The 23,696-nt window shown below is 49.7% G+C and overlaps 1 protein-coding gene across 4 annotated transcripts in view; it reads right to left on the bottom strand.

Moving 5' to 3' along the window:
- ABCC8 (ATP binding cassette subfamily C member 8) overlaps positions 1-23,696 on the bottom strand; it is a 78,661-nt gene that overhangs the window by 32,842 nt on the left and 22,123 nt on the right. For 3 of the 4 annotated variants that reach the window (XM_043901846.1, XM_043901861.1, XM_043901852.1), the window contains exons 8-15: positions 20,165-20,320; positions 14,618-14,752; positions 14,136-14,298; positions 4,737-4,777; positions 3,412-3,557; positions 1,034-1,139; positions 778-894; positions 303-378 (exon numbers count right to left, since the gene is read on the bottom strand). In XM_043901846.1, the coding sequence (XP_043757781.1) occupies positions 303-378; positions 778-894; positions 1,034-1,139; positions 3,412-3,557; positions 4,737-4,777; positions 14,136-14,298; positions 14,618-14,752; positions 20,165-20,320 (940 nt within the window). Of the gene's footprint in view, positions 1-302; positions 379-777; positions 977-1,033; positions 1,140-3,411; positions 3,558-4,736; positions 4,778-14,135; positions 14,299-14,617; positions 14,753-20,164; positions 20,321-23,696 lie in introns of all 4 variants that reach the window. The other variant, XM_043901870.1, reaches the window with a different exon arrangement.

Raw genomic sequence — 23,696 nt, 5'->3', positions numbered from 1 at the left:
AGGCCCCTGCTCATTCTCGGAGTCCCCAGCTCTGCCATGACACCTTCCCTGGCTCCTGGGGGTCACCTTTCCTTTTGTGAAGCACCCACTCTGTCTGCAACAGATGGTCTGACATCAAGGCCCCGCTGTCTTGCCCTGTCCTTGCTGCGGCTCTCCCACCAAGCACCTGGACTCCCCAAGGAAGGAGCCCAGCCCCTCTCTAGCCTTCGTAGCCCAGAGCGCCCACCAAGAGTACACATGCAGCAGCTGCTCAGTCGGTCCTGACACCCCTAGACCACGATGGAGGGGTGAGCCGGCCATACCTCGGGGGATGCGGATGGTGATGTTGGACAGTGTGGGGATTCCATCGGGGGTCCATGTGAAGAAGCCTCCAATGATCTTCATTAGGGGCACCCACCGACCAGAAGAGAACAGAAAGGCAGCTGAGGTTGGTTGCCTCCCCTCCCCCATGAAAGCAAAAACAAAAAACCAAGCCCCAGAAAACACACCGATTCCAGTCCACCTCCCAGTGTGCAGGGGGAGTGGGGGCATGGCCTTCTCACGCAGACCTCTAGCTGAGGCACCCTCCCCAGAGGATGGCCACAGGTCCCCCCACTTGGTGGAGGTTGAAGCACTGGCCCTGGTCTCAGGACTCCTATGGACACTACAGGCAGGCAGGGTGACCTCCATTCAGGGCAGAGGCCTCAGGACACAGGTGTCTGGTCCTTCAGATGTTGTGCTTCCTTGTGGAGATGATGCTGAGTGGCAGGGCATGGAGGTGCAGGGTCTAGGACTCACCTGGACACAGCAGTTGTCAGCATCCCCGTCTGTGCCAGGGGCCAGGCTCTGCAGTGGGTTCGTGAGGCCCCGACAATCCTCCCGGGCTGGACGCTTGCGGTTCACAACCTTGAGGGGCTGGAGTTGATTAGAGGAGGTGAGGGCCCAAGGGCTGGGAGCAGTGCAAGGAAGCTGAGGCAGGACAACAGCAGGGCTGGAGCTGCAGGCGTTAGAGAAATACACCGGGATGGGGGGTGAGGGGCAGGGGGGCACTCACCACCGCCTGGTACTTGCTGGCTTGGCCCTGGGGCGCGGGTTCTCGCGGAGCACACTGCTCCTCGCGGATCTCTGCACTGGACAGGAACTCGCTCAGCTTTTGCACGCTGCAGAGGAAGCGCAGACACCCCTCACCCTGCCGGGGGGCAGAGGGGAGGGGAGAGGAAGGAGGGCGAGGCCTGAGAGAGCAGCTCCGAGAAGACTTCAGGCTCCATCTGTGGCCCCCACAAAGCCCACACGGGAGGGGACAGACCAGGGCCATTCTGTGGGGGCAACAGGAGTTACTAGGGCTTGTTAGGGTTGACTAGTCAGCTGGAGTAGGTTAGGGCATGGATTAGGAGGGACTGACTAGTTTTAGGGTTAGTTTAAAGTTAGTTGGTTAGTCTGGTTATTAGACTGAAGGATGGTTGGTGTTGGGCGTTACTATTAGAGTTCTGATAGGTTAGTTAGGATTAGGATTGGTTATTAACCATTGAGTTGGGGCGTCCCTGGTGGCTCAAATAGTAAAGAATCTGCTTGCAATGCAAGAGACCCATGTTCAGTCCTGGGATCAGGAATATCCCCTGCAGAAGGGAATGGATAACCACTCCAGTACTCTTTCCTAGAGAATTCCATGGACAGAGGAGCCTGGCAGGCTACAGTCCATGGGGTCACAAAGAGTCAGACATGACTAAGCTACTAACTACACAGCGGACACTGTTAAATACTTCATAAGCACATAATTGAATCCCCATTAAATAATTTGATCTTGCTGGGGGAGGTATGGAAGAGCTTTATTTCCAACTCATGGAGGAAAAGGCTATTCTTCACCCCAAGGATTTCCTTATGAACTCAGAGGAGGTTCCAGAAGCTTCACTTGATTCATTCTCTCTTATCCCTAGGGGTGGGCAAGGTGTCTAGGGAATCTTGAGAATTGTTCATACAATCCCACCTTTTGCTTAAATTTCCAATAGCCTGGGGGCCAGCCCTACCTCTATTTCTGTTCTGAGCACAACACTTGCTCCCCATCCAAGGAGCAGACTGCCAGCCTCTGCCTGCTTCTCCCTCTGTCCCCATTCCAACACAGCTTGGTGGGGTGGTGTGGGGGCAAGAAGTGGGAGATGGAGCCGACTTAGGGTAAAGCTTCAGGCTGTGTCCTGTTCCCACTTTCAGCCCAGAGTCTGGTCTCCTTTAAAAAGGCTGTAGCTATCCTGAAGTGAGATGAGGAGTATTTATATAGAAATGCTTCTGGGTCAGGCAAGAGATTTCCCATGGTTGTAACACCTTTGAATATCTGGGTTCTACACAGAATCATCGGCTGGGGTAGGGGTGGGGGAGGAGGGTTAATCATTAGTAGTTTCACAACGTCACTAAAAGTGAGTCAACACAGTTGACCCTGGAAATGGGAGCTAATCCCTTTCCAGCCAGCTACTTCCTAGTGAGATTCTCCCATGACCACAGCTCTGCTGTGTTATGCCCCTCCATCCTCGACCGCTTTCCATCAGCTACTTCATTCCAACAGCCACCCCTCCTGCCAGCTGCCTTGGACCTGCCAGGATCCAGGAGAGGGATGTCACTTCCCTCAAGGCTGGAGGGGTTTGAGTGCAGAGGACGTTTGTTCCTGTCTGGTCCCACTGGTGATAAGGAAGGACATAGCCAGCTCTGCCCAGAGGCACACCTGGCCCTTGTTTTCACAAAGCTAGTTCAGAGGCCTCGGGAGATTTTCACACTCCAGCTGTGGCATTCCCCAGCCAGAGCCTCAGCCATCTACCTCCAGGCTTTCACTCCCAAGAAGGCGATGCCTCTGGGAGAGTGGCAGAGTCACCACTTGACTTGAGCCCTGAAGTGGGGCCTCCCAGTGTGCAGGCCAGTTGGAGACAGGGGGTGCAGGCCCTTGGGGAAAGCCTCTTCCCCGACCGGGACTGTGAAGGCGCTGAGTCCCGTGGAGAGACTGTGGGTGTTCAGCTTGGGGAAGACAAAGATTTCAGGGATGTCTGCTAACATCTGCAGGGCTGTCATCATGTGGGAGAGGGATGACGTTCATTCTGAGTGGCTCTGGAAGGCAGAACTTGTAGCAGTGGTTAGAATTTATGAGGATATACCAAGTTCAGCTCAAGGTCGATTTTTTTTTTTTAATGGAGTTGTCTTGAAGGTGACATTGAGTTCCCTCTCCTTGGAGGACATAAGAAATTTGGCTAGTCCTTCTCGGGGATGGAGTAGAGGGGAGCTACACATGGACTATGTCCCTCTGACCAACCACAACCAGCTTCAGCGATGCCCACATCAACAGGCAGGCGTGTCCCAGGACCAAGCAGCTGTGGTTACCGTGGTCACTGGAGGAAGCCCGGGCCTGACACATGAGCAGCCTGACTGTCGCCCTGGCTGGATCCCTCCTCTCACCTGACCAGAGCCTTGACTGTGGACCGGACCACACTGGACAGCAAGAACAGTGGCGTGACCAGGATGTGGAAGAGCGAGAGGGAGGCGAAGGCCACCGAGGGGGAGAAGTCGGCCTCTCTGAAGAAGCTGACGTGGCCCACGAAGGTCTGTGGACAGAGGCACAAATGAGATGGGAGAGAGCGTGACTCAGGGCACCGGCCCCTCCCACGTGGGCAGCCCTCAGTCCCCGGGGAAGGAAACCAGAAGGGGGAGCAAGGGACCCAGGGGAGCTTCTGGTTGGAGATGCTGTCATCCTCAGAGTCATCCATGGAACCACCCCTCCTGGCCCTGCCTCCTTCATTCTAGGAACACCAGGAGTCCTCAGGTTAGGTCAGCTCTGCCCACTCTCAGACAACAGTCCTCAGCCAGAAAATGCAAACATGCTAATTACAAAACCATCTTCTCAGCTGTGCCCCCCTCCCCCCCCCCAGCCTCTGGCTACCTGGCTTGGCTCAGTACCTCTGTTACCCAGAGTTCCCCAGGAGCCAGGCCGGGAACCAGCCCAATAAATCATGTTGAAAGTGAATTCCCAAGCGTGACTGACAGGCTGTGAACTTGACACAGTTCAGGGACTCCGGCCCCGGGGGAAAGAAATGCATCTTTTTAAAGAACTGCAGCGGTCACAGAAGCCAAGGATGGGAGTCCTGAGGGAAGGGGCTGTGGGCGTGTGGCCTTTCTGGAGGGGCGTGCTGCTGGCCCCCACTGCTCAGCTCCCACACAGCTCTGGCCAAAATTGCTTTAGAAAACCACCACTGTGATATTTAATGACATGGAGAATTGTTCGTGTCATATTCTTAACTTTTAAAAAGGTTGCAAAACTGCGTGTGAGGCACAATCCTATTTTTGTAAAAATGCTGTATTCTGTGACTCAAGAAAAGACTGGAAAGAAACACACTGAAGTTGTTGCCAGTGGGATTATGGGTGATTTAAGTTCTCTTTGCCTTTTCCCTTCTGAATTTCCCAACATTTCTACAAAAATGTGTCTCACTTTTATAATGAAGAAGTTTGATGGCAATTTTTTAAAGAAAGTTTAATTGCTCTCAAGAGTAAGCATCAGGTCTTCCAGGCTGGGAGGCAGAGGTCTGGTTTGCCTGGAGTGGGGTGTGGAGAAGGGACCAGCTCCATATACAGACAGACTTGCCATCCATGACCCCATTCTCAGTGCCCCTGCTGAACCTAGCTTCTGAAGCCCCTCTGCAGAAAGGCCAAACCCTGGGAATCTCCCACTCCAGACATCCCCACTGCCCGCCCCCCCACAATGGGAGATGGAGAAAGGGTCCACTTACGATGAGGACAGCCGCAATGGGGATGGCCGTGTTCATGAAAACTGTGGAGGAAGCACAGAGGGAGTTTAGCAGGATGAAGAAGACAGCAGGAGGTGAAGCTTCCCAGGTTGGACTGGAGGCAGGGCAGCCTCTGGGGTCCTTACCCAGACTGCAGGGTGGAGCTGGGGCCTGGGAGGGGCAGAAATCTTAGCCCTACGGCACCTCCAGCTCCTTACCATGTGCCCTCAAGACGCTTATCCCCTGTCCTGGAGCCATCTAAGCCTCTAAAGAAAGGCTGAGATGCTCTTACTCTGCTCCATGTGGACCGTGTGAAGAAGGCCCTGCGAGAAAGTGGCAGGAGGAAGGATTGGAGAGTTGGCGGCCTGTGGTCAAACGTGAGGTCAGCAGCATGTTTCTGAGGGCACCAGGTTGCTTCTCCTTCCTCTGTCTCTGGTCGCTGAATCTGCCCAGACTGAGGCTTAGAGGATTCCCAGTGGCTCTTAGAACTTCCCTGGCAGCTCAGATGGTAAAGAATCTGCCTGCAGTGTGGGAGACCTGAGTACAATCCCTGGGTCAGGAAGATCCCCTGGAGGAGGAAATGGCAACCCACTCCAGTATTCTTGCTTGGAGAATCCCCATGGATAGAGGAGCCTGATGGGGTACCGTCCACGGGGCCGCAAAGTGTCGGACAATGAACACTTTCACTCTCTCAAGGCTCTTAGGAAGGATTTCAAACTCATTCACACTGAGGTATCAGTGACTGAGGACAGCTCGAAGCAGGGACTGCCTTAGCTCTAAGGCTGAGAGTCCATGCCTAGGTGGGGCAGTCGGTTTCCTGCAACAGAGGCCCCGTCTTTGTTCTGTTTACAGTGCAGTCCTCAGACTCGTCACAGGGACCCCAAAGAGCAAAGAGATCTGGACTTAAAGTCAGAGCAGGGTGGAGTCCTCATTTTTTCTAACCTGTGTAATCCTGGGCTGATCGTTTACCTCCCTGGACCTCAGTTTCTATCCCCTGAGTTTTGTTAACTTGGACCTACTTGTTACCACACTCAGGCGCTCTCCAAGGTGAGAGCAGGTATGTAGGGAATGGGCTCCATGAAGCCTCAGTGCTACCTGAGTATTACAGCCCCCGGGCAGCTAGCTTAGCCCTGCTCCTCTGGCCCAATCTGTGAGATGCCCGAGGCAGCCCTGACCCCGGGCCCAAACTTCCGGAGAGCAGCCCTCCTGGAGTAAGAGATGCCCATTCTAGCTGCCACCTTTCCACCTCCTCCCCCTTCCTTCCTGGAGCCTCTTCCAGACCAGCCAGATGCTAATTGCATCTGGTTCTGCAATTAGCCAGATGAAAGCAGAAGGGGCCAGGAGCCAGAGGCCAAGGGCTCAGCCTTGCACATGGCCCCTGTTCAATGAATGGTGAAGTGTCTGACACTCTGAAGAATTCCAGATGTTCAACACCATTCCAAGAAGCTGACTGTCTACTTACTCCAAGAGTCTAGCACCAGCAAGAGAATCCATGGTGTGTGTTGGAGATGTGGAACCCCAAGAGAGAGGAAGAACATGGTCCCTGCCCTCATGGGGCTCCCAGACTGAGGAAGGAGGTAAGGAACTATGCTCCCAGGAGGCACCTTATAGCTTGGGAGACAGGGAACATGCTCATGTGGGGCTCTCGAGCAAATAGGGAAGACACTGTTCCCATCTTTGGGGAATTCCTGATCTATGGGCCCTGCCATTGGAGGGCTCCCTGTCTCATGGAAAAGATATGGCTGGAGCCCTTGGGGCACTGCCCATCCCTCTGACCACAAGGCTTTTTGTCAACACTAGTATCATACATGACGGTGCTTTGACTGGTCTTCCTGGACAAAGGCTCCATGGTCTCCTGGTGCCCACCACAATGCCACAGCCCTCCCACATGGCCCTCTTACACTGCAGGGGGCAGGATATAAGCAGTATTGGTTTTCCCACAGCACAGGGAACCCAGATCTGGGACACAGAACACAGCATGGCCATCACTGGCTGGGAAGAGGGAGGGAGAGGAGGATGTCCATCAGGCCTGGGCCCTTGACCATCACCATAGAAAGTTAGAAAGACAGGTAGCCTCGCCCCTCCCCTACAGGCAGTTCCTCCACGGAGCTCCCTCAGGGCAGATGGCACCTTCTGTTCCTCTCCTGCCCATCCTGTCAACAAGAACTTGTGCACCCCACCCTGCCCCAGGCCAAGACCGCTGCCACACATGCGGGGGCTCAACACCCAGCTAAAGAACAGGCCAGGAAGTTAGATTACAAACCGGTACAACTCACTCAGAAAGCAATCTGGTGCTTTGTAGCTAGAGCTGCACAGAAATTCGGACCTTCTGATCCTGTAATCTCTCTCTTAGGAATTTATCCTGAATAATCACTCAAGAGAAGCACAAAGCTCTCAGTAAGACAGTGTGAGCCGCAGCACTATCTGTCACAGCGAAACGAAAACTGCAACCACAGCAAAGAAGCACTGAAATGAAGTAAACTGGAAACATCTAACGGGAGCGGCTGTTTTAGTAAATGGGGGATGGCAACTCCAGGCAGACTCTACAGTCAGGAAATGTGTGATCATTGACATTGTGTTCCGCTCCGCGTTTTCCTTGGTCGTGATTTTTTAATTTATATATTTTTTTCTGTTTCATTGTCCTCATTCTTGTAGCTGCCTGAACTCCTTTGAGGAATGAGACCAGCTATACATAAATCTGAAAAGGAGCATTCCAAAGCTGATGCAGCAACACGGATAACACGAGTGATATATAATTAACTTCTGTCCAGTTCTGGCTATTGTATGGAGACGCTAAAAATGAAAATGTTATCTTCTATTGTCCTCATTCTCTTTTGGAAGGATGGCCTTTTTACAGGGAACTCTAGGTCACTTTCAGGGGTGGAGGTTGGGTGAATAGACTCGCCAGCTGCTTGCATTTCAAAGGCCTCTCTGAAGATCAGGCCATTAGGACCTGGGGTGAACACAGCTGGAAGTGGGGGTGTCTGTGCCGGGGACTGGGAGGTGGTAGCCACAGGCATGCTACAAGGTCTGGCATCTCTCTGCACTCAGCAGATCCCCCTGTGCCTGGGATGAAGGTATGGTGGGGTGGGGTGGGAAGGGAGCTGGGCATCCCTTCAAGCTGTCATGGCTTGAAGACCTGAGGCCTTGCCTCTATTTCCCTGAACCACATATGGGCCTATAGGAGGAATGGGAAATAAGACCAAGAATAGATTTCTCTCCAACTTTGGCATGGGGTAGGCTGACTCACTTTGATGTGATCTAGGAAAAAATTTAAAAAAGAAAACCATGACAGTGCTCAAACCTTGAATGTTGGGGAGTAGCAAATACCGTTAAATAACACGATGTGAAAGCAGAAGATTACGAAATGAGGTGTGAGTGTGACGCTGTTATGGAAAAGTTTAGTTGCGTGTAGGCAGGCCTGAAAGGCCACCTTCAAAAGGGAAAGCCCTTCTGTAACAACGTAGAGTTAAGGATAGATATTGTTTTAATAACCCCCTCCTCCTTTACGAAATATTCATTCAGCAATTGAGGGTCTCCTCTGTTCCAGGCATTGTGTTTCAGGCAACCAACACAACCCCTCACTACTGAGGGGTATAGTAGTGAACAACTGTGTCGCCCCTCAAACAAAACAAAATAGTACATCCACTGAAAACAAAGCAGGGCTCAGACAACCCGCTCCCCGCTGGCTTTGGTCGAGGAATGCTGCCCGGCCCGTGGGTGCCAGCCCCCACACGGTAATAACAGGAGCTTTTCATCTCCAAAGCATTGATAAATATTTCAGAAGCCACGCATCAGGGAGTCACAGTGAGCCATTTGTGCCTCTGGTTAAGTTCACCCCCTCCCCGCCAGGCCCAGGGGAGAAGCCGGCTCACAGTGAGGCAGGCCGCACCTGCAAGAGCACTATTCAGTCTGATAGTCAGTCTGAAGTCAAGAGAGGGAAGGAAAGCAGGTTCACGGCGTGTCTAGCGCTGGAGATGGTGGAAGTGAGGCGGGGGGCTCACAGCCAGCTGAGTCCTGCCTCCGGTCCGCCCCCACCCCCAACTCCCTGGCCACCCAGCGCCCCCGCCACTCCCCAGGCAGGCCAGGATACGCATCAGCAGTCCACTGCGGCTGCACCAGCTGGCAGGAGGAAGACCAGATGCTAAAGGAGTCCCAAGGAGCTGGAGAAGTCTGGAGGTCAGCTTGTCCCCAGACACGGGCTGTCCTCAGTCAGGGCCTCCACCCAGGGGGAAAGAGGGAGCTTAAGACTTGCCAAGAATAGCCAGGCCCTGGGTTTCCAGGAGGGGCAGGTGCTGGGTGCTCCGTGAATGGCAGAGCTGGGTTTGGCAGGGGGGCTTGTTTTTTGTTTTTCAGGACACAGCATGAGGCCAGTCACATTTATCCAATGTGAACCACCTGAGTGTGGTTCCGACCCGACTGGGAAGAGCGAAGGCCCCTGACCACAGAACACTGGAAAAGACGGCAAACCCATCCTTCCTTTGAGCTCCTTCAATGCCTCCCTGCCTCAGGAGGAAAGCCAACGCACAAGATGCAGCACTATCTGGCCCTGTGATCTCTGCTCACAGCAGTGTATCTGAGTCTTGAACACGCTCTCATCCCTTTCACTTCTCAGCCTTTGGGCCTGGAACATCTTCCCTTACTCGGCTGACATATGATTCTTTGGGCACCAGCAGTGGGTTTCACCTAGCACAAGCCTTCCTTGGCACCCACCACCCCTAAGACTAGGTTGGGTGCCATTCCGATGGATTCCCCTTTCTGCTCCTGTCACTCATGGCACAGCTGTACATCTGGCTTCCCTTCTACCCTGTGAGTAGCCTGCGGCAGGGACTGGTACTTCTGCTCACCACCTGGTGTCCTGCAGGCCCTGACACATAGTAGGTGCTCAGTAAATATCTATTAGAGATGGGAATGAAATAAAAGAGGCCAGGGCCAGGTGTGCACCATGAACGCGAACCCGGGGATTTAGAACTGACCACAGGCATGGCCCCTGTTCACGTCATGGTCTCCCACAAGACACGGAGGGCAAAGGCCATGCAGCCTCCTCTCTAATGCCCAGAGCCTCAGTAGAGTCTGGCAAAGAGAGAAGGCTCTGGAATGAGTGCTGCACAAAGGACAGAAGGAATAGGCAGCATGTCGGCTGGGTGACGGTTAGGGCCTGGGACCCTCCTGTCACCTCTGCAGAGCTTGTCCTCCAATTCATGGCTGGACTGGACACCTAGAGCTATGTGGGTACTGCAAGGAAACAAGGGTGGGACTGACTTCTAAGGGGAGTGAGCATGGTGCTCACGCCCGCTTTTCCTCACTTGGTCTTCTACTTACTAAAACCTGGCCTGTGCCAGGCGCAGCCAAACCTCCTCCTGCATGAAGCTTTGTGGGCACTCCCCGCCCACATGGGCTTCCTTCTTCTCTATTCTCTTCCATTTATTGGCTGAGGACCTCAGAGAGTCCTTTCACTGCCCTGAGCCTCAGTCTTTCCTGCTGTAAAATGGGACAACAGAGCTGTGAGGGTCAGTGCAGTCAGGCTCGCCGAGCAGCCAGTGCAGAGCAGGTCCTGTGGGTGAGAACTCCCGGCCACACTGTCTCATGTATGTGAGCTCTGACCTCTCAGCAGAGTATAAACTCCGTGAGAACAGGAGCTCATCTTTCGGCCTCTTGAGTGCTTAGCACAGGGCAGGGCTCACTCAGTGCCATCTGAGTAACTCACATCTGTTCTTCTTCAAGAAGAAATACCCATTCTGGATTTTGATAGCAGGGAAACTGCACTGATTTACTTTTCACCCCCTTGTGCTGACCTGCCGTGCACCAACCCAGGGCTCCACACACAGGAGATCGCAGTGATGCTGACATTGAGACCATCAGATAGAGTGTCAGAGGTAACCTTGTCTGCCTGACAGTCTGACTGCCTGGTGTATGATGACCAGACTGAACACCCAGCAGGCAGCACCACCGACAGGCCCCATCAGGAAACGTGACTTCAGGGCTCCGTTGCAGTGCCAGGACCCCATGGTTGGTGCCAGAGGCCAGAATGAAAGATGCCCCATTACCTCAAGCCTAATCACCTGGGTCCTAATTCCAGGTGACAGAGAGCAGAAGGCAGGAAGCCCAGGAGGACGTAAATGAAAACACTCAAAGCCAGTAACTGCAGCCTGGCAGCGCCGCTAACCTGTCTCTCCCCATCCCACCACCAACCAACAGCGAGAAACCCATCCCAGGAAGGGCGAACACCCAGCGAGCAGCACTTGGCTCTCCAAGCTCTCTCTCTCCAAGGGCTTTTCCTGTTCCCGCTCTGCCGTCTCCCACGGACCAGCCTGGGCTGCTCTGGTTGTCTTTCTAGGTCACCAAGTATTGGACAGGGTAGGGGCCCCGGGCAGACCCCTGCATAGCTCCAGAGCCCCTGATCCTTCCAGAGTCATCTCAGCTCTGGACAACATGCAGCCTCCTTGCCCTAGGTCCTCCTGCCCCAAAGCCTTCACAAAGCCATGGCTTGTTGCCTAGGGGCCCATAGGACAAAGAGAATTTATTAGACAGGCTTCATTGGGCTAGCCCGGAAACCTAGGCATCTTATAATGCTGTTTACATAGGAAGCCATGTCCCAGCGGGTTGCAGTTCAGATCGCAGGAAATGAGCATACATTTCCTAGATGCAAAGGAGCTCCCACATGCCCCTGTCTATATGGTCCGAGGCTGCCTCTACCTTGCTGCCAGGAATCTTGGGGACTCGGTGCCCCCAGTTTCCTTACTGCTTCCCTTCTCTCTCTCCCATTGTAGCAACGGTGAGCCTGGCCCACTCCACCTTGCCACATTCTTGTTGGGAGGGAGAAGCCCTCCCCTACCTCAACAGCTGTTCCTCCCGATGGGGTGTCTGGAAGCCAAGTGTCTGTAACTCACGGAGCTGAACACAGTGTGGGGTTACTGTTACCACGATCAGGCCCAGGGGTAGGCAGACTGACAGACAGGCTGAAGAAGGCCTGGGGTTGTGGACACTGGTTTCCCTGAGCTCCCCAGAGGCTCCTTCTCTATTTCTCCTGTTCTATCAAGTGCTCACAAGAGTCCCTTGGACTGCAAGGAGATCCAACCAGTCAATCCTAAAGGAAATCAGTCCTGAATATTCACTGGAAGGACTGATGCTGAAGCTGAAACTCCAATATTTTGGCCACCTGATTAGAAGAACTGACTTACTGGAAAAGACCCTGATGCTGAGAAAGATTGAAGGCAGGAGGAGAAGGGGATGCCAGAAGATGAGATGGTTGGATGGCATCACTGACTAGATGGACATGAGTTTGAGTAAGCTCCGGGAGTTGGTGATGGACAGGGAAGCCTGGCGTGCTGCAGTCCATGGGGTCACAGAGTTGAACACGACTGAGTGAATGAACTGATCAAGTGCTCAGTCCAGGAGGAGGCCACAAGGTCATGGAGAGGAACCTGGAGTGTCTCGGTGAGGAGTCCAGGAAGCCTGCCATGCTCATCACTCCATTCTGTGAAAATCAGCTCTTAGCAGGAATTTCTGCAGAAAGGTGCTATGACTGGTGCCATGATGGTGGATGGCCTGGTCGCTGCTGCACGGACCAGGATCCCATCTGTCCTGTGCTGTCTGGCCGGACACAAGGAGGTGCTCAGTGCAAGCCCTGCCCTGTGAGAACCTTTGGGTTGAATGCAGGCCACTTTGCCCCGCCAGACCCTCTGTCTAGGCGGTGGACTGCCAGGAACACACAGATGACCCGAATCCCTTTTCATCCCCCCTGGGCCTGTCTGGGAAACACAGTCAGTGCACCCTCCACTGCTGCCCACTGCTGGCACGCCCACACGTATGTCTCTTCCTGGCACACCAGAGGAACCAGCTTCAGCTGGCGGAGGGGGTGGTAGTGTCTATCTCTCCTAATTTCCTTTTTTGTTTCCCATTCCCATCAGAGCCCATTCTAGGTTGCTTCTCTTCCATTCAGAGACCACAGCCTGAAAACGGTGTTCCATTGTGTCCTAAGTTTTCTTCACCTCATTTAGGTTCTCAGCTCTGAGAGTCTCAGAGATTCTAGAGAATCTAGTCTGAGCTATGCTATTCACCTCTGAAGTGACCTCAGGGAGGTACTCACTCTGGGCCTCAATTTCCCATCTGTAAAATGGTTCTCCTAACTTGCAAAAACATTTCCCATTTACTTCTCCCTGCCACATTCTGTGTAATTTCCACAGATACATCTTTTTATTCACAAATCCCCTCTTCAAGTTATGTAAATTCCTTTAACCGGTACACTGGGTTCTTGCCCTTTTATTTTTTCTCTCTGGGGGCTTCCCCTCAGCCCTTCCTACCAAAATGGCTCTTAAACTGGGCAGATCAGGGACTCAGTATGGGGTCTTCTAGCTGCTAAATATCTACATCCTGATTATGTACTTGGGCAGTAACTGCAAAGGGATGAGTCCATGGGGCCACTAGACCAACTATGGAGGTAAACTTAGGCCAGGACTCCATCCACGGCGTGACCTCTATATGCTCACTTGGACCAGGGAGCCATCTGAATTCAAGAACTGAATTTCTAATTTTGAGAAGTTCTTTTGGCTTTCTTTTTGCTGTTTTGCTTGTGCCCTCCTTTAGCTCCTTAGTTATTTTAACACATATATTTTATTATCTCTTTCAAACTATTCTATCATCTCTAGGTATTGAAGAACTAATTCTAATTTTTGCATTTGCTGACTCTCTGATGGTGCATCTTTTCTAGTGGATTTTAATTTCTTTATTATTAGCTCATTATTTAACAGGAACGTTTGCCACTGGAGTCCTATGTTCTCTGGAAAATGGTTTTAATATGTGTATCTTCTGGGACCATAAGAGTTCTATATGTTTTGGTTTTTTTTTTCTCTATTTTCTGGATTTGGGCTTCCCAAACCACTTGGCTAATGTAAATTCAGTCCCTATACCTGTAAGTACCTCAAGGGTGAGCTTTTGTTCTTTAAAGAGAAAACTTCTCACTGCTATGGCCTCAGGGAGACAAAAGCTTCCTTAAAGCTCCCTTAGAGCAGTGGCAGCTCAGCCTGACTTATTGAAAAGAAGTCCTCACCTTTGGGAGAATTCAAAACTGCCGTCATTTATTCATTTATTGATGCCTCTCGATAACATATCAGCTTAGTAAGACATCAAAGACCACATCTGTCTTTCTCATCACTGTATCTTGAGGGCCAGCCCAGTGCCCTGAACCTGGCAGGCTCTCAATACAGCTGCTGGATCAATGGCTGAGATCACTGCTTTCTGGCAGCTCTGTTATCAGAGACAGTTTAATCATCCCTGGATGGGATGGTCCCAAAGTCTCCTGCTTCTGCACCCCTACTTCCTCCTCCAGCCCTGGCACCCTATCCTGGCATGTAGGCAGCAGCACACAGTGCTGGCTGGTTGGCAGAGGTGGGGGGTACTCACTGGAGATGGAGGTGCAGATGGCGAAGGCCCTGAGGCTGGTCATCTCCTTCTTGCGGGTCATCTCTACCCGTGTGCGGAAGATGTTCTCCCAGGCATACAGCTTGAGCAGCTTGATGCCACGGAGCATCTCGTTGGTCTGCTTCAGCCTCTCATTGGAGTACTCCTGCCAGAAGTCCCCAAGTCAGAGGAGGGTCTCCTTTGCCCCCATCCCACCCAAGAGGAAGGAGCTGAGTCAATGCCCTCGCCATTTTACAGATGATGCCCAGCTTTTGTCCCCACAGGAATGTCCCTGCATTAACCCTATTTCACAAAGAAACTGAAGCCCGGACAGTTGACGTGACGTACTTAAGGTCAGTCACGGTGTGGATGTGTGAGGGGCTGTTGGTGGCACCCGGGCGAAGAGTGAGCAGACCCACTAACACGAGGGGAGACGAGCCAGAGAGGGCTGGGGAGGGGGGCACATGCGCGCTGTGGATACTTACCAGTGTGCTTCGCTGGGCCTGCGAGAGCTTGGTGGCCACGAAGTACTGGACAGGGGCCAGTACAATGATGACGGCCGCTCCAATTAAGGCACTGATCCCGAGGATGTAGTAAAGGAGAATCACACCCACGATGATCTGAGGGAGGGTCATGGAGATGAGTTCCCTTTGACCTGGGGGCTGCCCTGCCAGGTCGTGTTGACGTTGTTCAGTCGCTCAGTCATGTCCGACTCTCTGCGACCCCATGGACTGTAGCCCACCAATCTCCCCTGTCCATGGGATTTTCCAGGCAAGAATACTGGAGTGGGTTGCCATTTCCTTCTCTAGAGAATCTTCCCAACCCAGTGATGGAACCTGCATCTCCTACACTGACAGGCAGATTCTTTATCACTGAGTCACCAGGGAAGCCCCTGCCAGGGGGTATTAGCGAAGTCTGCACCCCACCCCTCAACCCCACTACCCTAAAGTGGGACATGCCTTGGTGTCCAGCCTTCCAAAGTTTCCTCGGAGAAAGAAGAGGAGGTGTGACAGTGTGATTCCAGAAGGAGGGATTAATATGATGCGTTCTCACATAAGCAGAGAGTTTCTGGACTGGCAACTAACTACATTTATCTGCAAGCCTGACTGAGGCATTCACTCTCTCCAGGTCTACTTTCCAGATGGAAGTCAGTCTCAGAGCCGAAGCTGCACAAAGAGTGATGGTACCTTTTGTTCAATTTGCTGCTTATCAAGGTTGATATTTCACTCTATTGGAAAAAAAGTGATATCTGAGAAAAGGGGTAAAAGAACTGTATCCAGGCCCGACAAAACCAGTCCAGGGTCTGAGAGTTTACTTTTTATTCTAATGTTCCTGGTGTCTTTAATTTTTAATGAATCTGGTAGGTATTCTCTAAAAAGAGAATTCATTCTGCTTCTAGCTTTATGTAAGTGACAGCCAGCTTCTGAATATTGATGAGAAGTGTAAATTACTCTTGCCAGCCCTCAAAGCCTCAAGATGACAATTTCACAGGTTGCCTTCAAAGGCAGACACTTCTAAATTCAGGGCTTATTCTAGAAGAACAGATGTGCTGTCTTCCTTAATTGAAAAAAAAAATGGTTAGGTTGGCCCTGCACTGCCTGAGCCCTCGTCAGATTGGCACTAAGATCCTGCAGCATCTCAAGGACAGAGGAGTGGGTGGCTGACTCTGTAACATATATTAATTACAGAACGCCTCCTGCATTAGCGGGTTCTTAGGGGCTGGTAAACGACCCCTTCACCACCTGCCTCCCAGTGTTTAACTGGTGTTAAATGCTGGCACGGGTGGGCAGAGGAGCACATTAGGGAACATTCCAACTCTTGCCAGAACCCACTCCCATCATCATTCTGGAAAGTTATCCTTGGCATCCACACTTTTCATTAGCTGTCCTCATTTGGAGGCAATCAGGGTGTCGTTCAGCAGCTTGGGTAACGATGGATACCACAAGAGCTCTCAGAGCACTCCCAGAGCACTCCCAGGGCCCCAGCTGGGTGTAGGTATCTGTACCCACCACCACCTCCACGGCAGGCAGCTGCTGGGGCAGGAGCTGGGGACGCGACCACTGCCGCCACCAGGCTCATCCTCACACTTCGCCGACCCCGTGTCATGCTTCCCAGACCCTCTGTCTGCTCTGCTCTTCTGCAGGGGTCTGAATGGACCATGTGGAAGAACACACCAGAAATCAGGGATTCAGAGTGCGCAAAGCAAGTGTGGGGAATAAAAAGACTGTTTTATCTCTTAGTCACAGGCCAGGAGAGCAATCTCGTGTAGTAGTGGGGCAATCACAGTCCAAGAGTCGGGAGCCCTGAGTTTGAATGCAGTCCCAGCATTTACTGGCTGTGGAGTCTTGAGTCTTAGCTTTTTCATTTTTAAGGTGGTGACTTTAATTGCCCACTTAGCAGAACTGTTGTGAAGACTGCATGCAAGCATGCTAAGTTGCTTCAGTCACATCCGACTCTTTGCAACCTTATGGATTGAAGCCCTCCAGGCTGCTCTGTCCATGGGATCCTCCAGACAAGAATTCTGCAGTGGGTTACCATGCCCTTCTCCAGAGTTGTGAAGATTAAATGAACATATATGATAAGCACACATGTAGTGCCTGGCACATAGTAGGAGACAAGGTGGCTGATTCTCCTTATTAAAATAAACAAACAAGCCTCATGGGAACTCCGTCACTAAGGAACCATAGAAAGGATATACCTGGGTATGGTGTTGCTTCCAGCTTGCTGGGTCGCCCAGGGTCAGGCCCTTGCCCTTTCTGGGCTTCCAATGCTCATGGGATGAGGTGGTACAGAGGCCCCCACTATGGACAAGTTCCTTAACATAGTTGTCCATAAGCTTCAGGGGGCCCACAAAGCCCCTGAAATTGTAGGCAAAATGTGTGAATGCACGTTTGTTTTTCTGAGGAGAAGTTTCATTATGTTTTCGAAAGTAATGACCTATATGGGAAAAGCATCTAAAAAAGAGTGGATATATGTGTATATATATATATACACCTGAAACTAACACAACACTGTACATCAACTATCCTCCATAAAAATTATATAAAAGAAGTATATGTAGATCAGTGACGGTGTAGAGCTGGGGGCAAGGATGAGGAGTGACTCATCCAGTGGGTATGGGTTTCTTTTTTGGGGTAATGAAAGTGTTCTAAAATTATGATGATGTTGCATAATTCTGTGAACATGCTAAAACCCACTGAACTGTGCACTTTAAATTGGTGAATTATAGCTCAATGAAAGTGTTATTTAAAAGGCCTTTGTTATCAAAAAAAGATTCCAATCAGGGAGAGCCTTTGGGGATGAAGGAATGGGGCTCCAGAGCTCTTTTCAACACCATCAAAAGCCTCATGTGCCCTGTGGATAACCAGGCTGCATATGGAACCTGAGCCGGTTGAAAGGATTATATTAGCTCTGGTGGTAAAACCGGGTCTTGAGGGCTGGTCAAAGCTCTAAGGGCAAAGGTACAGTCTTTGAGGAATTGAAAACAAAAAATCAAGGTCTTCCTTGGGGGTCTGGTGGCTAAGATAAATGCAGGGGGCCTGGGTTTTATCTCTGGTTTGGGAACTATAGCCCACAGGTTGTAACTAAGGGTTTGCATACCACAATGAATGTTGAAGATCCCGTGTGCCGCAACTAAAACCCAGTGCAGCCAAATGAATAAATAAATATTAGAAAATAAATGTTAAAAACCTAGAAAGTCAAATGATACTTCATGATAAATAAGTATAGATAAGTAATCAGTGGGGGCTTTCTTGGTGGCTCAGCGATAAAGAATCTGCCTGCAATGCAGGAGACTTGGGTTCAATCCCTGGGTTGGGAAGATCCCCTGGAGGAGGACATGGAAACCCACTCCAGTATTCTTGCCTGGAGAATTCCCATGGATAGTGAAGACTGCCGGGCTACAGTCCATAGGGTCACACAGAATCGGACACGACTAACGCGACTAAGCAGCGGCAGCAAGTAATCAGTGGAGGTAAAAATTCCTACCTAACTTTCCTCCCACTACGTTGTGAGGGTTAATTACACATGTGAGAGAGGCTGGACAGGCCAGGCACAGGGCAGTGGTTATTAGCTGTTAGTTAGTATTGTTAGCAAATGGTCCATATGCAATAAAAACTATTATTAATAGTAACCAGGTTTGTAGCAGGTTTGGTGGACAAAATCTCCTGAAACGAGTTGTTCAAGGGAAACAAGTAAAATGATAAAAGATAAAATGGTAGATCTTAGCAGAGCGGAGGGGGCACAGGGGTCTGGGAGTGAGTAAGCGGGGGATAGCATATATGGCTGTTACCATAAAAAGGACCATCAGATTTTCTGCCCTACATCCAATCTTGTCTAGAAGGAAGTGGCAACCCACTCCAGTATTCTTGCCTGGAGACTTCCATGGACAGAGGAGCCTGGTGGGATAGAGTCCATGGGGTCACAAAGAGTCAGACATGACCGAGTGACTAACACACTTCTTCCAATCTTGTCTGGCTGCCTCCCTATACAAGCCTCTTCTATTTTCCTTAGTGTCTCTTAAATACAAACTTTGAGTTTCCCAGGTGGCTCAGTGATAAAGAATCCGCCTGCTAAGCAGGAGACGTGGGTTCGATCCCTGGGTTAGGAAGATTCCCTGGAGAAGGAAATAGCAACCCATGCCAGCATTCTTGCCTGGGAAATCCCACGGACAGAGGAGCCTGGCGGGCTACAGTCCATGGGGTTGGAAAAGAGTTGGACACGAGTGAGCGACTAAACAACACTCTATGTCAGGCTCCCTGCTTGGTGCTTTGCTTACATTATCTAACTGAATCAGCAGAGCAACTCCAGAGAGTAGGAATCTTCCCCTTTTTCACAGATGAGGAAAACTAAGGTTCAGGATAGGTTAAGTATCTTGAACCCAGGGAGCCTGCAGACTTTCTGGGAATGGATCTGGGGTTTTGGCTTTTGACCTGAGCACCAGATTGAAGATTCACCCTCAGGCACAGGACAGGGGTCACAGACTCTGTGGAGGAACAGCTCAGGATGGGAGAAGGAGCAGACGAGGCCAGGAGTCAGTAAACCATGCCAAGGATTCGCATTCTATTGTCGGAGGAGAACACGCCTCCTTCAGGGCCAATCTCAAAAGTTGTCTGGCTTTAGAAAATGCCATGTTTAGATTTCCAAAATCAAAACAGGCTTATTGGAGAATTTAGAAACGGATAAATTAAAAATTTGTAGGGCTTCCCTGGTGTCTCAGTGATAAAGAACACACCTGCCAATGTAGGAGACATGGGTTCATCTCTATCTGGGAAGATCCCACGTGCCGTGGAGCAACTAAGCCTGCGCACCACAACTATGGAGCCTGTGCTCTAGAGCCCTGGGAGCTGCAACCACCAAACCCTCAGGCCACGACTACTGTAGCCCACAAGAGAAGCCAGCAGATGAGAAGCCGGTGCACTGCAATGAACAGTATCCCACTCACCGCAACTAGAGAAAAGCCCGCTCAGCAACGAAGACTCAGCACAGCCAAAAATAAATAAAGTTTTAAAAAGAATTCATTTCTTTAAAAAAATCACTTGTAAGCCCCCATGAGGCCCTTTAGTTCTTTTTTTCCTGTGTGGATCTGTGCAAATGCATACATATGTGTATTCCAATTTAGCAGGAAGCACACTGTGAATACTAAAACGCATCATGTTTTTAGATATATGTTTTGAATACTAAAAGCGCACTTAAAAACACATCATGTACACTTTTCAATGTAACAGCTTTTATGTGAAAGTGTTCTACACATGATTATTTTTCAGTTTTGTTTTGCTTTTTTTTTTTAAGGTTGGCTGCATTTTTAAAGTCTTAGTAACCATTGCCTTCTTTGATCATCAAGAGAGATGCCTAGACCCCTTGGAGAGTGTGAGGCAGTGTAGACACCCAGGATGTACCCCATGGAGATCCCGAGGAGGTGAAAGGTATAGGTAAACATGGAATGGAAGATGGCAGGCTCTTAGCCACTGTGCCTGCACCAGCAGATTCCAATTTTGTGTCTCCCAACTCCAGACAAAGCACACATCTCTTACCTGTACTGGCATGGCCCAGAGATTTGGGCACAAGAAGAAAAACCACATGAGCTGGTTGGTGTCGATGGCTACCAGGTTACAGATCTGCCCGGCTGTCATTTCCCCCATGGATAGGTTGGAGGTGGACAGGTGCATAATTTTATTGTAAATCTTGGTCTGGAAATGAGAGTAGAGTGTTTCATGGTTGTCATCATCAACCCCCTAATCACCACTCCAGATGCCGTGTGTCTCTAAAGTGCCGGGGGCTCTTCAGGAATCCCCCCCATGGAGCCCCAGAGCAGCCCTGTAAAGGGCACTGTGTGACTGTTCCAGTTTTATAAATGGAGCAGCTAAGGCTCAGAGAGGTAAAGGGCTTTGACCACAGTCCAAGCAAGTCAGAGAGGCAGCACTCCCACGAGGAATCTACACCAGCATGACAAGCTACTTCCCCAGCAAGCAGGACCTTTCCCTTGGAGACAGGACTTAATTGGCTTTTAAATCTTACAAGTAACCACAGTAATTACTGTTTGTGTTGCTATTTAGATGACTGCATTGACAGTATTGACTTCAGGAAAAATTGCTAAATGACTCCAAAAATAATCATTTATTCAGAGAAATAAAGCTAGACAAAGAACAGTCTATCATATGTCTTTACAGGACTGTAGAATTTATATAAAGTCAACTTTCAAATAAATAAAAAGAGAAGAAAAAAAAAAAAAAAAAGCAGATTGCCATGCCCAGTTGTATTCTTGATTTACTGGAGGCCAGTGGAGAACACACTTGAGAGCCATAAAAATGATGAAAGGTGGCAGCCATCTGTTTTAATGTGGCTTCTCTAATGGGGAAAGGGGTTTGCTCTGGGGCTAAATCCTGTCTTAATTGAGCCTTGAAATAAATACAAGGGTTCAGCCTGGGAAGGTCTTACGTGAGACAATGCGTATGTTGATCGGCTCTAGTACTATCCCGAGTCCAGCCACCCCCAAGGACCTTGTTCTGTCTCTCCAGGGCACATGAGGAACAGCCATGGTAATGGCTTTCCATGAGCTCTGAACCTAAAAGCTCTATGTGCAGAGCGATTGTGCCTCCCAGAAAGATGGCAATTTTCAGGCTATGTGTCCTGAAACAAGAAAAAATGCATTTCTGTCTTAATGACCTGGGGATGCCTGCTCTTGAAGGAAATTCTATTGTGCGTTATGTTGTAAGGTGGATTCCCAGCCCTTAATCCATCTTTTGTGTAAGGCCAGGCTTTTTCGTGGGGCAGGTCTGCTTGAAGCATGACCTTCTGTCTTTTTTGAGTTTATGTACACCGTAGTTGAGGTTTAAAACAATGGCAGTGACGTTTTTTTTGATAGATCTAGGCTTATCCTAAGTTATATACAATCGATTTTTAAAGAATAATAATAAATCTAGTTTCAGTGAAGTAGGAACAAAGGTAAACTAACAAAGAAAGCATTATTAAGTAAAGACAAGCATTCACAAAATTACACAACTAAAATCTGGTATATGTCAAAAATTATATACAATATAGGAATTTTGCTTCATAACCTTTTGTGAAAGAACTGTGGTTGTTCTCAAACTCATGAAGACATAAATCTTTATCTATAGATTTCCGTAAATCTTTGAAAGGAAGAATTTTTTTCTAATTTGTTCCCATAATTAATGCCAGCATTTTCTTTTGGGGGCATAATAAATTAATCTTTCTTATTCATGCAAAATATTCAGACAGTTTAATAAAAACAATTACATGCTAATACATTAAAAAGCCATATTTGCCTCTTTTAACATAATTGGAAAATATTAGGTTACAGTGTGATTTATGACAGAAATAGAAAGTAGATTTAATTACAAAACTGCTTGGCTACAAAACTGGCTTTTGTTTGTAGTGGTATATTCCTGCCTATCACTGGAAGGCTCTGAACAGAGGTTGGGATTTTAGAAAGGTTTTCTGAACTTGCAACAGCTTGGTTCTCCTAGATCTGAACCCCTATGAGTCTTAAGTGTCTTAGCCTTTTCTGGGATCTTTCCATCATTATCACATGATGACCTTTGTGAGGAAATGGCTCTGCTTTTCAACAAAAAAGCACTGGAGATGGAGTGTTGTCATGCACAGCTTCACAAGTTGTGTACTACACAACTCCAGGGGGCACCATTCACATGGACTATACCAAGATAACCAGAGTTTGGACCTTGACACTGTCTCCAGCCTAGGCTATACCCTTCTCTTTAGTCCCTTTTCTGCAGTGCTTCTGATCCTGGCTCCTAGAGGACCAGTCAATGTAAATGATTTTAAGGAACATTTCTGAAGAATGAGGCAGCTTTGGGATTTAGTCACAACCTCTTAGTGTTCTGCTGACTTCATGGGCATTGCTGGGTACGGCAGAATCTGCTAGCTGTTGTCCCCCATTATCCATTCTCTTCTTTTCATAAGAAGAATTTGTAGCAGGACATAAAAGCCTGTCAAGAATAAAGCCACACTTTCTAGCCTCTCTAGGTGCATCCATGTGGCCAATTGCTCTCCAACGGGATGGAAGAGGATCTCTGCAACTTCTGCATCATGATTTGAAAAGAAGGCAGCTTTCCCTCCTACTGTCCCACCTTTATTCTTGTTGGTTTAAATGCAGACACAATAGTGGTGATATCCATAGTCACATTAAACCATGAGACAAAGTCATGTGAGAAGGCTGGCAGCGCAACAGTACAGAAGGAGCCAAGATCTCTGATGACTGTATCAGCCGTGACCAAACGTGAAAGACAAACTTCCATCCTGTTTAAGCCACGATCACACTGGGTCTCTCCGTTCTAACAGTGGAACCAAAATTCTAATGAAAACAGAGGGCTTCATCACTACCTTGCCTAAAGGGTCCCTGAATCCTTCCTGACTTTGATCAGCCTTCCAACAGACTCTGAGGAGGAAGTCACAGCAGGCAGTAGCAAGAACCTAGACCCAGGGACCTACCAGGCCAGATATATCCCTCTCATCATGGCCTGAGACTTAAGAGCTCAAACTGATCTTGGTCTGGTCTGAAATTGCTCAGTCGTGTCTGACTCTTTGCAATCCCATGGACTGTAGTCCACCAGACTCTTATGTCCATGGAATTCTCCAGGCAAGAATACTGGAGTGGATTGTCACTCCCTTCTCCAGGGGATCTTCCCAATCCAGGGATTGAACCTGGGTCTCCTGCATTGCAGGCAGATTCTTTACCATCTGAGCTACTCAGTCTATCTAATCCTGGTATGTCAAAGATGCTTTTTTGTAACCAAAGAAGACTGTCCAGTAGCAGAGCCCTGGAACAGTATTTGTAGAAGGATTATGAGGCTGCACTTGCATTCAGCAGGAAAAAGTTCTGTGATTGATTAGTGATGTCTGTCCCACTTTAGGCTAAGCAGCTGACATCTCAGATCTAGTCCAAGGCAGAATTAGGGCTGGAACTACTACAGTTCCAAGGCCAGCCCAAGGCATTTTCCACCGTGTCAACTGCCTTGTCAATGGTTAGTTTCAAAACACTGTCAAAGGGCAACAAAACAATAAATTCACAGCGGAATCATTCTTGAG

The sequence above is a fragment of the Cervus elaphus genome, chromosome 1, assembly GCF_910594005.1.
Source record: "Cervus elaphus chromosome 1, mCerEla1.1, whole genome shotgun sequence".
NCBI classification, from domain to species: Eukaryota; Metazoa; Chordata; class Mammalia; order Artiodactyla; family Cervidae; genus Cervus; species Cervus elaphus.
The sequence above is the reverse complement of the archived record's forward strand: the minus strand, read 5'-3'. Positions and strand labels throughout refer to the sequence as shown.